This window comes from Atta colombica, unplaced genomic scaffold (genome assembly GCF_001594045.1).
Source record: "Atta colombica isolate Treedump-2 unplaced genomic scaffold, Acol1.0 scaffold96, whole genome shotgun sequence".
Lineage (NCBI taxonomy): Eukaryota > Metazoa > Arthropoda > Insecta > Hymenoptera > Formicidae > Atta > Atta colombica.
Window position 1 is genome coordinate 409,124 of NW_017259590.1, and position 12,742 is coordinate 421,865.

At 31.4% G+C, this 12,742-nt stretch overlaps 1 protein-coding gene across 5 annotated transcripts in view; it reads left to right on the forward strand.

Moving 5' to 3' along the window:
• Nucleotides 1–10,974, forward strand: part of LOC108693739 (calcium-dependent secretion activator) — a 32,897-nt gene extending 21,923 nt beyond the window's left edge. For 3 of the 5 annotated variants that reach the window (XM_018202849.1, XM_018202850.1, XM_018202851.1), the window contains exons 7-15: nucleotides 1,825–2,184; nucleotides 3,143–3,388; nucleotides 4,257–4,557; nucleotides 5,471–5,627; nucleotides 5,978–6,429; nucleotides 6,786–6,944; nucleotides 7,730–7,846; nucleotides 9,118–9,356; nucleotides 9,642–9,846. In XM_018202849.1, the coding sequence (XP_018058338.1) occupies nucleotides 1,825–2,184; nucleotides 3,143–3,388; nucleotides 4,257–4,557; nucleotides 5,471–5,627; nucleotides 5,978–6,429; nucleotides 6,786–6,944; nucleotides 7,730–7,846; nucleotides 9,118–9,356; nucleotides 9,642–9,846 (2,236 nt within the window). Of the gene's footprint in view, nucleotides 1–1,824; nucleotides 2,185–3,142; nucleotides 3,389–4,256; nucleotides 4,558–5,470; nucleotides 5,628–5,977; nucleotides 6,430–6,785; nucleotides 6,945–7,729; nucleotides 7,847–9,117; nucleotides 9,357–9,641 lie in introns of all 5 variants that reach the window. The other 2 variants (XM_018202853.1, XM_018202854.1) reach the window with 2 other exon arrangements.
• The last annotated feature ends 1,768 nt before the right edge of the window (nucleotides 10,975–12,742 follow it).

Below are 12,742 nucleotides of genomic sequence, written 5' to 3' on the forward strand. Positions count from 1 at the left end.
CTGAGACCATACAGTACCTATATCCGGATAATTACATAAAATTTTATTTATTTAAATTAATACTAATCTCAAATGCTTTTTACCTTAAAGATCAATTTGAATTAATTGTCTTTTGTTAAACATCTATTTATATTAATATTTTCCGTTAGCATACTAATTTTCTAATTGAGATCGGATATTGGGACAATTACGTCTCGGTGTCTGACTGGCTGTCCACTGTCCACTACATTGACGCATTCTATTATATATTATTTAAATATTTTAATTAATAATTGTTATAAATGAGTATAAATAATTTTTCCTTGCTTAAGGGAATCTTGAGTTTTAAAATGAATATAAATATTTATATTAAAAACCTTCTATTATTTATGACAACCTATTATATTTAAATGTCCGGCTATTGGAACATTTATCTTACCTAATCCCCGCTGCAGCAACTTGTAGTTGCACAGATTCATAAGGCTGCCCATTACAATCGTTCGTCGACGTCAGACATTAATTAATTTTTAGTAGTAAAGATTTAATTAAATTTGTTTTAGTATTACAAAACTATGCTATTAAACGTTTTACATAATTCTATAATGATTAAATAAATTTCTTTTTCAGTTAATTCTAAGTTATTTTTTGATTTTGTAGTAAAAAAATAGATTAGCATCTAATATTTTGAAAAGTAATTAGCTTTTGATTAGTCTGACATATTAAAATTTAATTTTTACACATAAAAATTTTTAATGTGATCGACCTGGTAAACATTTTTCTCATGATTTCTCGACAAGTGTTTCACAATTTCTTATAATTTTTCTTTTAATTAAAAAAAAATCACGTACTGATTTGGAATAATCCATTACATTTTAATTATGTGATTTCATTATACAACGTTGTGATATCATGAAATCGTATAATTAAAACGCAATTTTTTTCCAAAGAGTGAGACCTCGGAATTATAAGAACTGTATCTTATCTGTTATGCCATTTGGATTATTTATGCACTCCTTTCTTATTATCTGTATTCTGGCCAAATTTTTCTCATAATGTCTCATATCAACAATCTGTAATTGTGTGAAATTATGAAAAATTTTTCAGATTTTCTAATGTCCTCATTTTTTTCTAATAATATAAAATTAGAAATTTTATAATTTTTCAAAACGATCTCTTGGTAAAAGTTTACATTAGGAGAGCCCTCCTTCCCCAGGGAATCTTGAGTGACCTCCAATAGGTTTTAGCCATCGCTCGTTATCCATTAAAAAGTTATTAATAAAATAGTTTAAAAATAACGTTTGTTTTCAAATAAATTTTTTGCTTCGAAAATAAAAATTTTTTTTAAAACATTTTCTAATATAATTTTTGTTTTGTAGATGACGAAGAAACTGAGAAAGCTATTTCCTAGTTTTTAAAGCAGAGAATTTGTTTTTAAAGCAGAAAATTTGCAATGACGATTTTGTAACGACTTCACACGAAACGAGATACATCTTACATCCCTTTCGCCTGAGAAATTTTGATATTTCTTATTTTTGATTGTTGGAAAAAAAAAGAAATATTTGAACATCTAAAAAATTTCTCATAATTTCTCATCAGATTATTCTGAGGAATTATGATATTTTTTATTTCTTGTTGGAAAAATTATCAAAAAATGTTTAAAAATTTTAAAAATTTCTCATAATTTCACATAATTACTCACAAATTGTTGATAAGTAAAATTATGAAAAGTTTTTATATGGAAATTATGAGTACAATTTTTATCAGTGACAAGACGTATCACAATTGACGAGCAAGGGTTGTATATTCAATCGCCCAATTTGCAATCACGTGTCGCGTGTTCGACAGGTATTTCTTCAACGCAGTTCGTGAAGGGGATAATATAGTATACGCTTCAGACGACGAAAACGAATGTCATTTGTGGGTGATGGCAATGTATCGGGCGACTGGTCAGTCACACAAGCCTACCCCGCCGGTCTCTGTAGTTGACAAAAATTCAACTATAAGTAAGATTCAAGGTGACGCCGACCGCGCGAAGAAGCACGGTATGGAAGACTATATCAGTGCAGATCCGTGCAAGTTTGACCATCCAGGACTATTCAAGTACTTGCAGAATTTGATGCTGGACTATAGGTTGAACGATCCTTACTGCTCGCTCGGCTGGTTCTCGCCTGGTCAAGTTTTTGTATTGGATGAATACTGTGCCAGGTAATGATATTTATTCTTATCATTTTTTAAACAATTTAATCTATTTTTTGCAACGTTATTTCATGTCAGAGAGGAATATTATTCAATAACTTTTTATCTAAATAACGAAAAAATGTACTCATATAAAAAATAAAAATGTACTCATAATTCATTTTTTTATTTGAATAAAAATTTACTCATTAGTCAGCTACACACGAATGATGAATAAAAATGTGTGTTTGCTATTCGACCACTTGTGAATGATGAATATATATTTATTCGTCACATGGTCATTCGTTAATGATAAATAAATATTTATTCACTTGTGAATAATGAATATATAGGATGTTTTATAGTGTGTGAGCACAACTTTAAGAATGGAATACGTGACATCAAAATAACATGTACAAAACATAATATTACAGTTCGTATAAACATTGAGTTTATTTTCCGAGTAATAGACGTTTTCGTGTTTCATTAATCTTCATTACAAACTGAGCTAACATAGCTACTTCGCGCATTTTGTCTTACTAATTATAGTCATTAAGATACATGAAAACGTGTAAATACGTTATATTAGCTCAGTTTATGAAAATGAAAGGACTTATTGTAACAGTGGATTATGTGTATAATTTTGTAAAAACAGAGTAAATGAATTCTAAAGTTAAAGTAATGGGAAATACAAATGATTTTAATTTCAAAATTTATTTACTCCGTTTTAACAAAATGTGGGTTGACTGTAGCAAGTCCTTTAATTGATCCTTTGCAGACCGCTCTTTTTTACAGTTACTTCTTTTTTTTATTTTATAAACTGTTCGTTCAATTTGTATTTGGAATTTGGCTTAACTTGGGTTTATTTAGACCCACATAATGGATTATTAAGAAAAGATTCGAAAGTTGGAAAGTATTAGTGCAATTATTTTTTCTTTTAATATATTTGTTTGCAATATCAATTTCGACATCTATTTTCTGATGATAGATACGGCGTGAGCGGATGCTTTCGGCATCTCTATTACCTTCATGATCTATTGGACAGAATCGATCGCGGGCTTATGATAGATCCGACATTGATGCACTATAGTTTCGCTTTCTGTGCTAGTCATGTTTATGGTAATACAACATCTACCGATCGCGTGACCTCGATTACTCATGAGGAGAAAGATAAATTTCTGGAGATTAAGGAGCGACTGCGACAGATTCTCGAAAACCAAATCACCAACTTTAGGTAAACAATTCTAATCTCCTTTGAACTGTGAGCGATATAAAAAAATAACTTACAATTATTTATGCGTTAATATATTTAGTTTTGCAAATTAATTCATGATATCGCTCTTTTATTTCATAACTAAAAAAATTAAATTTTAAATTAAAAATGGACTGATATGAGATTAAACATACATGAGTGAAATGCCATATTCGGACTTTGAAACATAGCTAAACCGAAGTTGAAGTAGTAATAAATTTATCGGCTCACAATTAACTTCAATTGAAAATTGTATAAATTCAGAAGAAATATTAGGCACGAAGAATCGCTTCGACTGAATGTTTCACTCACATATGTTTAAAAAAATTTTTTAGAAAAGGACAAATCATTTTTTAACTCGATAGAGAAAATTGTTGACTAATTAATTAACATCGGTTAAAAAGAATATAATCTTAACATCCAATATTTTTTTTTGAGTTTTCCAACGAATACTTTTTATACAGAAGCTATACATTTTACGGATTATCTCTATGTCCATTAGAATGCCAGTATGAACATTGGGTACCCTGATGGAAATTTTTTCTTGAATTATAATAAATAATTATAAAATATTGAATTTCAAATATTATTGAAATCTATATTAATTGACCCACTTTCAGTATTATTTTATTAAGATTTTATTAAGATTAACAATTCATTAAAATTTTATTAAGATTTTATTACAGTTTATTAAGATTTCATTGCAATTCATTAATATTTTATAAATAATTCAATACAAAATATTATATTTAGCTTCGCGATAAAATACACAATACATTTTTCAAAATAATTTCCTAAAAAGATTACTTTATTGAGTTAAACTTTCACCAAATGTCCTTTCTCGTAATAGATACAGTTTTCCATTCGGACGTCCGGAAGGCTCGTTGAAAGCGGCTCTATCTCTTTTGGAACGTGTTCTTATGAAGGATAGCGTGACGCCCGTGCCGCAAGAAGAAGTGAAGGCTCTCATAAAGAATTGCTTAGAAACGGCGGCACTGGTAAATTACACAAAATTATCCGCCGAAGCAAAGATCGAGGATGATCTTAGCGGCGAAGTGTGCGTGCCTCCTAGCAAGAAGCTAGAGGATCTCATACATCTCGCCGAACTGTGCGTCGATCTGCTCCAGCAAAATGAAGAACATTATTCGGAGGTATTAGTTGGGTTTTTAGAACTGAGTGTCGATTCTCGGGGCTCTCGAGAGAGAGGGTCAGCATGCCTTGAAATACGGACCGTGGTAAGGGTCCGCCACCTCCTCAGAAGACAAACGCGCATTCGCTGCTCATTTCCTCTCGCCGCCGTGGTAGACAATTGAGTCGTGTAGACAATTTCATAGAGAGCTTCTATTATCACCTCGAAAATCGCTTTCATGTAGAATTAATCGTTGAATTACGGACATCATGAGATATTCCATTGCAACTTTATTGAGAGATGTAATGTCACGCTCTTGTAAAAAAACAAAAGCAATACTTTTTTATTTTTTTTAAGTTATGTTTTTCAAATTGCATACACACTATGTGTATATGTATATCATGAAACATGTTTCGTTAACCAGAAAATTTTCTGGTTAAATCTATTAAAATTCTAATTGAGATAATCAGAATTGCAATTGATATAAAATTTTCTGGTTTATCCATTTTCAACTTCATTTTTTCAAGGGAATTGAATAATTCACATTGCTGTGTTTATCCTTCACAATGCACTTCACAATGCTGCTGCATTTAGTTTAACTTTAGCTTCACTTTTACTTCCCCCATCAGATATCTTTCACAAATGAGAAATGTCTCATTCGATTGCGATATCTCTCTCAATGTTTTGTTCAAATTAATAAATTATATCTTTTGGAATGTTAGATGCAGCAAACGCTTGTCGTTATAACGCTTAACATTACAAGTTTTATGACTATTCTCACGTACATTATGAAGTAGAAGTAGTGTCTTCTGGGTACTCGAGGGCCCCGTGCTCAGGGTGGCGTTCCCATCACCCCGAGCTAGAGGAAACATGCCCACCGTATATGTGCGATGTCCAATATTTTCACGATCCGCTCCTACTACACTGTACCGCAGGCGTTCGCCTGGTTTAGCGATCTTATGGTGGAGCATGCTGAGATTTTCTGGTCGTTATTTGCCGTCGACATGGATAAAGTACTGGCAGAGCAACCACCAGACACATGGGATAGCTTTCCATTGTTCCAGATAATGAATGATTATCTTAAGACTGACGGTGAGTTTAATTCTCATCCAAAATCAGGGTTGGTAAAGATTAATTTTTTTTTTTTTTTTTTTTTTTTTTTAAAGAATAAAACGTATTGTGTTTTTTCTTAAATATGTATTTAATGCTTCAAATATGCTTTAAACAATATTATAAAAAAAAACATTAATCTTTACCATTTAAAACATATTAAATTAAGCATATTTTACAATAACAAGCATATTTTAAACTATTTAAAACACGTTTAAAACATGTTTTTTACCAACCTTGATTATGACTGACAGGATTTATTTTCTTAAATATCAGAAATGTATTTTAAAATCTAAGGGTTCTATAGATCATAAAATTTGATTTGAATGTAGACAATTTGAAGAACGGAAGATTCCATCAGCATCTACGCGACACGTTCGCGCCATTGGTAGTACGTTACGTTGATCTTATGGAAACGTCAATCGCTCAATCGATTCATAAAGGCTTTGAGAAAGAACGATGGGAGATTAAGGGAAACGGTTGTGCCACATCGGAGGATCTCTTCTGGAAGTTAGATGCGTTGCAGTCATTCATCGGCGGATTACACTGGCCTGATCAAGAGTTCAGGCAACATCTTGAGCAGAGACTAAAACTGATGGCATGCGACATGGTAGAATCGTGCATTCAAAGGACCGACGCGGCCTTCCAGCAGTGGCTTAAAAAAGGCGTGACTTTCATCTCTACAGATTATATCATACCTTCGGAAATGTGTGCTATGGTGAATGTTATTTTGGACGCCAAGAATCAGAGTTTTAAGCTTTGTACTGTCGATGGTGTCGATGTGGTAAGTTCATTCGGTAATTAATTTTTCGTAGAATTGCAATATTCTTTCTTGTGAAATAATTTCAATTGTAAAAAAATCCCTAAAAGTTTGATTTAATCAAGCTTAATTAATATTTCACTTCGTATTCTCATTGCATATTTATTGAATAGTTAATTATTTTATTTTTAAGATATAATGTAAAAATTACACATAGAAAGTATTGCTAATATGGATATATATTACAGAAGAGTTTAAAGAATATTATTGATGTTAATAAAAGAAAGTTAGTAAAACAATTTTTCTACATTAAATAGCAATAACATTGTTTAGCAGGTATCTATATTTTATGTTGTTATTAATATCCGTGTAATTTTTAGCATCAATACCATTCCAAGATTGATGACATGATTGAAAAGACGTCAGCGGGAATGAATCAAGGAATGATTAACAAGCTCATAACGGTATTGGAAGCGACGCTTTCTAAGTTGTCTCGTTACGATGAGGGTTCACTTATTGGCTCCATTCTTAGTCTTACGGTACTCGCTTTGCTCAATAATAATAAATAACAAGAAATCAAGTGGTCACGAGAGCAACAATATACAGAGTGTTTAATAATTAACAATAAAACTCTCGCATAGAAGTCAAATGGATTAAATTGAGAAGAAAAATTCTTTATTTTTCGCTAATTTATGAAAATAGCCAAATTTGTTCGACCTATCGCTAAATGCAAACGTGCGACGAGATAAGACCGCCCAGCAAGGCGCGCTATCGCTAGGCACGTTAATTTCCAATGTCGCTTATAAATAACGTGCGTTAGAGTTTCACTAATAAGAGTTAAAACATAAGACCAGTAGGACATCATTGCCGAGTGGCCGGAAACAATACAATCCTATGATTGACAGTTAATAATCCGATTTCGTGCCTTCTACACCATGAAACAATTGCTCACATCAATTCATAGATTCACTGCTATATCGACAATGGCGGCATTTAAAGGGACTTGAAATCTGAGTAGAAATCGGTACCTCTTATGACTTCTTACTAGAAGGATACTCTAATGTGCGTGTCTAGCGACGAAGAACGTGTTTTTTTCTGGGCGGTCTTGTCGCTCGTATGCATTTGGCGATAGGCTGCACAAATTTGGAAATTTTTGTAAATTAATAACTCGTTAATCAATGTAAAAAATGCAAAATGATACAGAAATTTTCTATTCAGTTTAGTTCATTCTGCCCTTGCGAGAATTTTATCGTTAATTATCAAACATTCTGTATAAAAAACTATTGGAACATTTTTTTCGGTGTCTTACGATTTGTTTTTTTAGAAGGTATCAGGAAGCGGGAAAGAAATGGGACAAGCTTATGTAAATTTTATGAGAAATTGCATAGATCAGATTCGCAGCAAAGTCCTTGACGAATTGTGGATTTTGACCTTTTTCGAGGTAAGAATCAATCTATAAAAGCAAAGAAGTCTGTATCTAATTGTAATTGAAGGATTTTTCATAAAAGTGACAAATAAGTCTAAAAAGTTTAAAATTTTCGGAAAACAAAAGATTTCATCATCTTAAAGAAATGATGAACTTGATCAATAATACAGACATTTTTAATTTGGAATTAAAAATTGACATAAAAACAGTAGATTTTGAATATTGCATGCTGATACGATATATCATCAGAAACTAAATCAAAACTGAACACATATCATAATTATGATATCATAATTATACTGATAAATATCGCCAAAAATCACAATTTATATAGCAAAAATCAAGCATGTACTGCTATTTCAAAAAGTAATAACAAAAACACAGCAGAAATATGACACGGAAATTATATCGGATCATGATTTCATAAACTCAGTATTGTTCGTTCATAATTCGTTTACGTAATTCGACAAGTGGTATGTCATTTTATCCATAAAAGTTATAAAACTTTTATATTAAGAAACTGTCTACATCTGATGACAGCTCTATGAGCTGAAACATATAAGTTTTTAACTTTTTTTCAATTTTAATATAAAGTTAATATTCACAGCCACACTTCCTAATTTTGCGTCTATTTCAATCTTGTAAGAGTATTTTTGATTTTGTTATAATTCGGATATTTATTTCAATTTGCGATGTCTCGACAATTTTGTTCATTTCAGCATCGTGAAACTGTTATAGTAATTTTTCTCGAAATACATGAGTATAAAAAAATTGTGAACTTTAATTGATATTTTGAAGAATCATTTAAAGAAATAAAAATTCTAGACCTATTTATTTATTGCTGAAATCTTTTCTTTTTCATCTATGTATATAACCCATATAATATTTTATCCCATATAATATTTTACATTAACTTTTTTTATAATATTAATAACAATAAAAGTAAAGAAAGAAACATTATTGAAAATACAAAACAATAATTTTTTCACTATAAAATTTATAAAATTTTACAAATTAAAACTTGATAAAAACATTCTTTGTTACTTAGGAAACTCTTACATTTTTCGTTTCCTATTTGAGATTTGCCGGAATAAAACTGTTCGCGATATGATATTATTAATAAAGAATTGGAATTAATTTGGTGCCATAATTTAGATTTTTTGAAAAATAGACTTATTTAGTTTTTGTAAGAAATTCTTCAATTTTGCATTTAGAAAGAAATTGGAACAATTTTGAGTACATTCGTTATTGAAGATTTCGTCGAATTACTTTGATTTATATTGTAGCAATGGTACACGGCACAGATACAAATGCTATGTAATTGGTTGTCTGAAAGACTTGATCATAGCCTGCATTTGTATCAATGTACCTGCCTAGCTCATATCGTGAAGAAGATCTACTCGGACTTTGAGCTCCAGGGTGTCATGGAGGAAAAACTTAACACGAAGACATATCAGACTATAGACAAGAGGATGAAAACGGAAGAAGCAACTTGTGCCTTAACCATGAGCGCTCAGAACGAAGAGTAAGATCTTTTAATTTTTAATATTAAATACATGACGAAGAGGGTGTGCAAATGGAGAATATTAAAAAATACATTTTGTGAAAATAGATAATTTTTTTCTCTAATCATAAATTTTTATTTATCCTTCTAAAACATAAGTGTGTAAAGATTAGAATTTACAATTCTACTCTCATTGTCAGTTGCATTTAATTTTTGCTAATTAAAATGAGGAAATTTTTAATGAGCAGATGAAAGTATTTCGCTACTACAACTAGACAAGTTAATTGAGCTTTTTTTACATTGCAGAGGGCTTTCAGAGAATGGCAATGATGACGAGGTGGAGAGACCTAAGACAAAAGTGACGATCGTTGAGACGATAACGGAAGACGCGAATTACGTGGCTAATTTGAGCAACGTTACATCGAACGTTGTTGGCAAAGTCGGTAGTATGTTTGGCAAGGGCATCGGTGGTCTTTCTACAAAATTCGGCTCAGCCAGTAATTGGTTCTAGTTATTGTTTCTAGCACTCTGCCAGTAAACCTTACATTCGATTAGTACACTCCTTTGTCTAAATAAGGGGATGTGAACAGGGAGGCTTTTAAAGGCGTAGACAGTACCCTATAGGCAGTATGATGATCTAGAATTTTGTCCATATAAACGAATGATACGATTAAACGATGCAATCGATCGGATCAGTTTGGCTTTTATCGTTTAGCAGATTTCTCTTCGAGAGAGAGGGTTCCGGCCGTTCGCCGCGACGTTCAATGCGCGGGCTACAAAATTACTTACTGACTAATCACGGTCAAGAAACTAATTGTTAATATATTTACTTAGTCATAACTTTCGAATTTGAGATAACAATGCATATTAGACGTAACACGCGTTGAGAATTATGCCAACTCGTTGTGGGCTCGTTTTAATTAACTGATTATCATTTATGTTTAATCTCAGGTAATAGTGGAAATATAGTTGAAATATATTCGGAAAGGCTGATTGTACGAGAATGCGTACGATATAGAATATAAATGCGTAGATCTGATCATATTACAAAGGTATATGTATATAAACATACATGCATATATGCAACGTGTAATTACGAGGTATTCATATATTCTGTCGTGGTCTGCATGCGACAGGCTAACGTCGTTAATATATATTAGCTGAATTGCCAGAGCGCAGAATGCAGATTTTCTTATCTAGTCTGTGTATGCGCGAATTATTTTTGCGGATTTAGTTATCAGAGGATAAGAGTACGGGCATGTATTTCGCGTAGACTGGAAAAAATTCTCGGGTCGATTGCAACGTTATTTAAATATGGATCGCGATAGTGGAAACGCAGAAAATCCCGGAAATATAGAAATGAAAAAGCAGGGAAGGGAAACGACTAACAAAGCTGCTTACCGAATTAATTTTGCAACCAACGAGGCAATGCTTTTTCAATATTAGATGCGATCACTATTATCTGCTGGACGACCATTCGCTCGACTTGAACGGAAAATCTCTCTATAAAATCGTACCGAAAGATACTTTTTTAAAAAATTTAATTTAAACATTATTTTAATGTTTATTTTCGTAAAAATATTTTGTTTTATTATCAGTAAATCAAAGTTTGGTATAAATAAAGAAATATTTTAATCTCTTCAGTATTTTTGTTACAATTTCTGTTTAATTTTAAGGGGTATGATATAGGCGACTTTCCTCTACATATTATTAATCGTATTATTATCAAACTTAAATTTCTTCACATTTTCTTAAATGTAACATTGCCCATTTGTTATTGAAAAAATTATAACGTGATCATAACATTACAAGTAATACATTACTTCCAATCTCTGTGTTTGTATACATATAAGCATGCTAATTTGTAATCGAATGGTCACCATCAGAAGCAGTGACCGTAATAGCACGTTATTTTTCATCTATGTTACATTTATGCTAATTTACAGTTAAGTTACAATATGCATATAAATGTGTAGTCAATATCGATATGTATTAGCGTATCGTCCGCGGTCTATAATCGTGATTCTTTATTTGCAAGCAGAAAGTAAATGCGAGCAAGTGAGGAATTTTTGTAGCGAGAGTCGCACTCAGTTTGTTAACAGATAACGTTAAAATTCTTATTTATCCGACAGTAAGAGAAGAATTCTTTTTATATAAGAACTGTATGGGACTATTAATATTCTGCAAAGTAAAATTCGTCAATATGCACCAAATGCACATTATTATATGCATTTATTTGATTTTTTTATTCTTAAGAGTAATTCTTAATACATGTGAAACTTTCTGAAATGATCACAAATTTGGGAGCAATTCTGATCGTATTTACTACAAAAGTTTATTGTCGAAAGTTGCTATTGAGAGTGGCTCTTAGAATGGCTCGATAACAAGTTATTCGATGAAATACTTTCAATCTACATTTTAATCGTGATGAAAGGAATATATCTTCTTTAGAGAGCTTTATTTTTTCTCGTCAATGACATGTCGATATGACTAATATCCTGTGAAAAAACAAGTGTTATGTATGTTTATATTGCAAGAAAGCCTTGTCTCTCGATTACGAGATGCATATATATATATTTTCAAAACCTCACGATATAACATTCATCAATGGATATTTTTATTCAGCTTGATATATGAACTCTTGAAAGTGCATCAAACGCGAAAGTATAATACCGAAGCAGAATGAAAAATGTACATCCCTATAAAAATCTTTATTCTATCTTGAGTTACAGCAATCTCATCCATTAAATTAGTTTGTACATTTTTGCTTTCCAACGCGTGAGACAAATCCTAACCAGAGAGAAACCTGACGGAGGATATGAGGGACCTATTTCCTGTAACCGCAAAATGCTCCCGCGCACTATTGTCCTCTGCAGAAGTGAATGTAAACTACACAACAATATCCATTTTTTGAGGTGTTCTTGATGGAAATAAATCACTGAAATTGTTAAAATTATTAAAATCGATCAAATTGATAGAAATTTTAACGATTTCAGCAATTTATCCAGCATTTATTTCCATCAGGAGCATCACAAAAAAATGAATATTGTTGTATAATTTATAACAATTACATCAATAATTCTACTTCTTCACAGGACAGTAATGCGTGGGAACATTTTGCAGTTACAGGAAAAAGGCCCTCACCTCTCTTAGGTTTTGCTCTGATCGTTCATTCATATCAAACTCTTTGAGCTTTCTCTGTCTACCTCAGATTCTAAGAAGCATTTACGCTATTTACGTAAAATAATTTTAAAACGATGAATTATAAGAAGCGAGAAAATGATATAATCAATTTAACAAAGATATAAAGTTAATTTACAACCAAAATTCATATTTGGGATAAAATGTATAATTTTTTTTCACAGATTAGATTCGAACAATTTATGTGATTTATATATATATATATA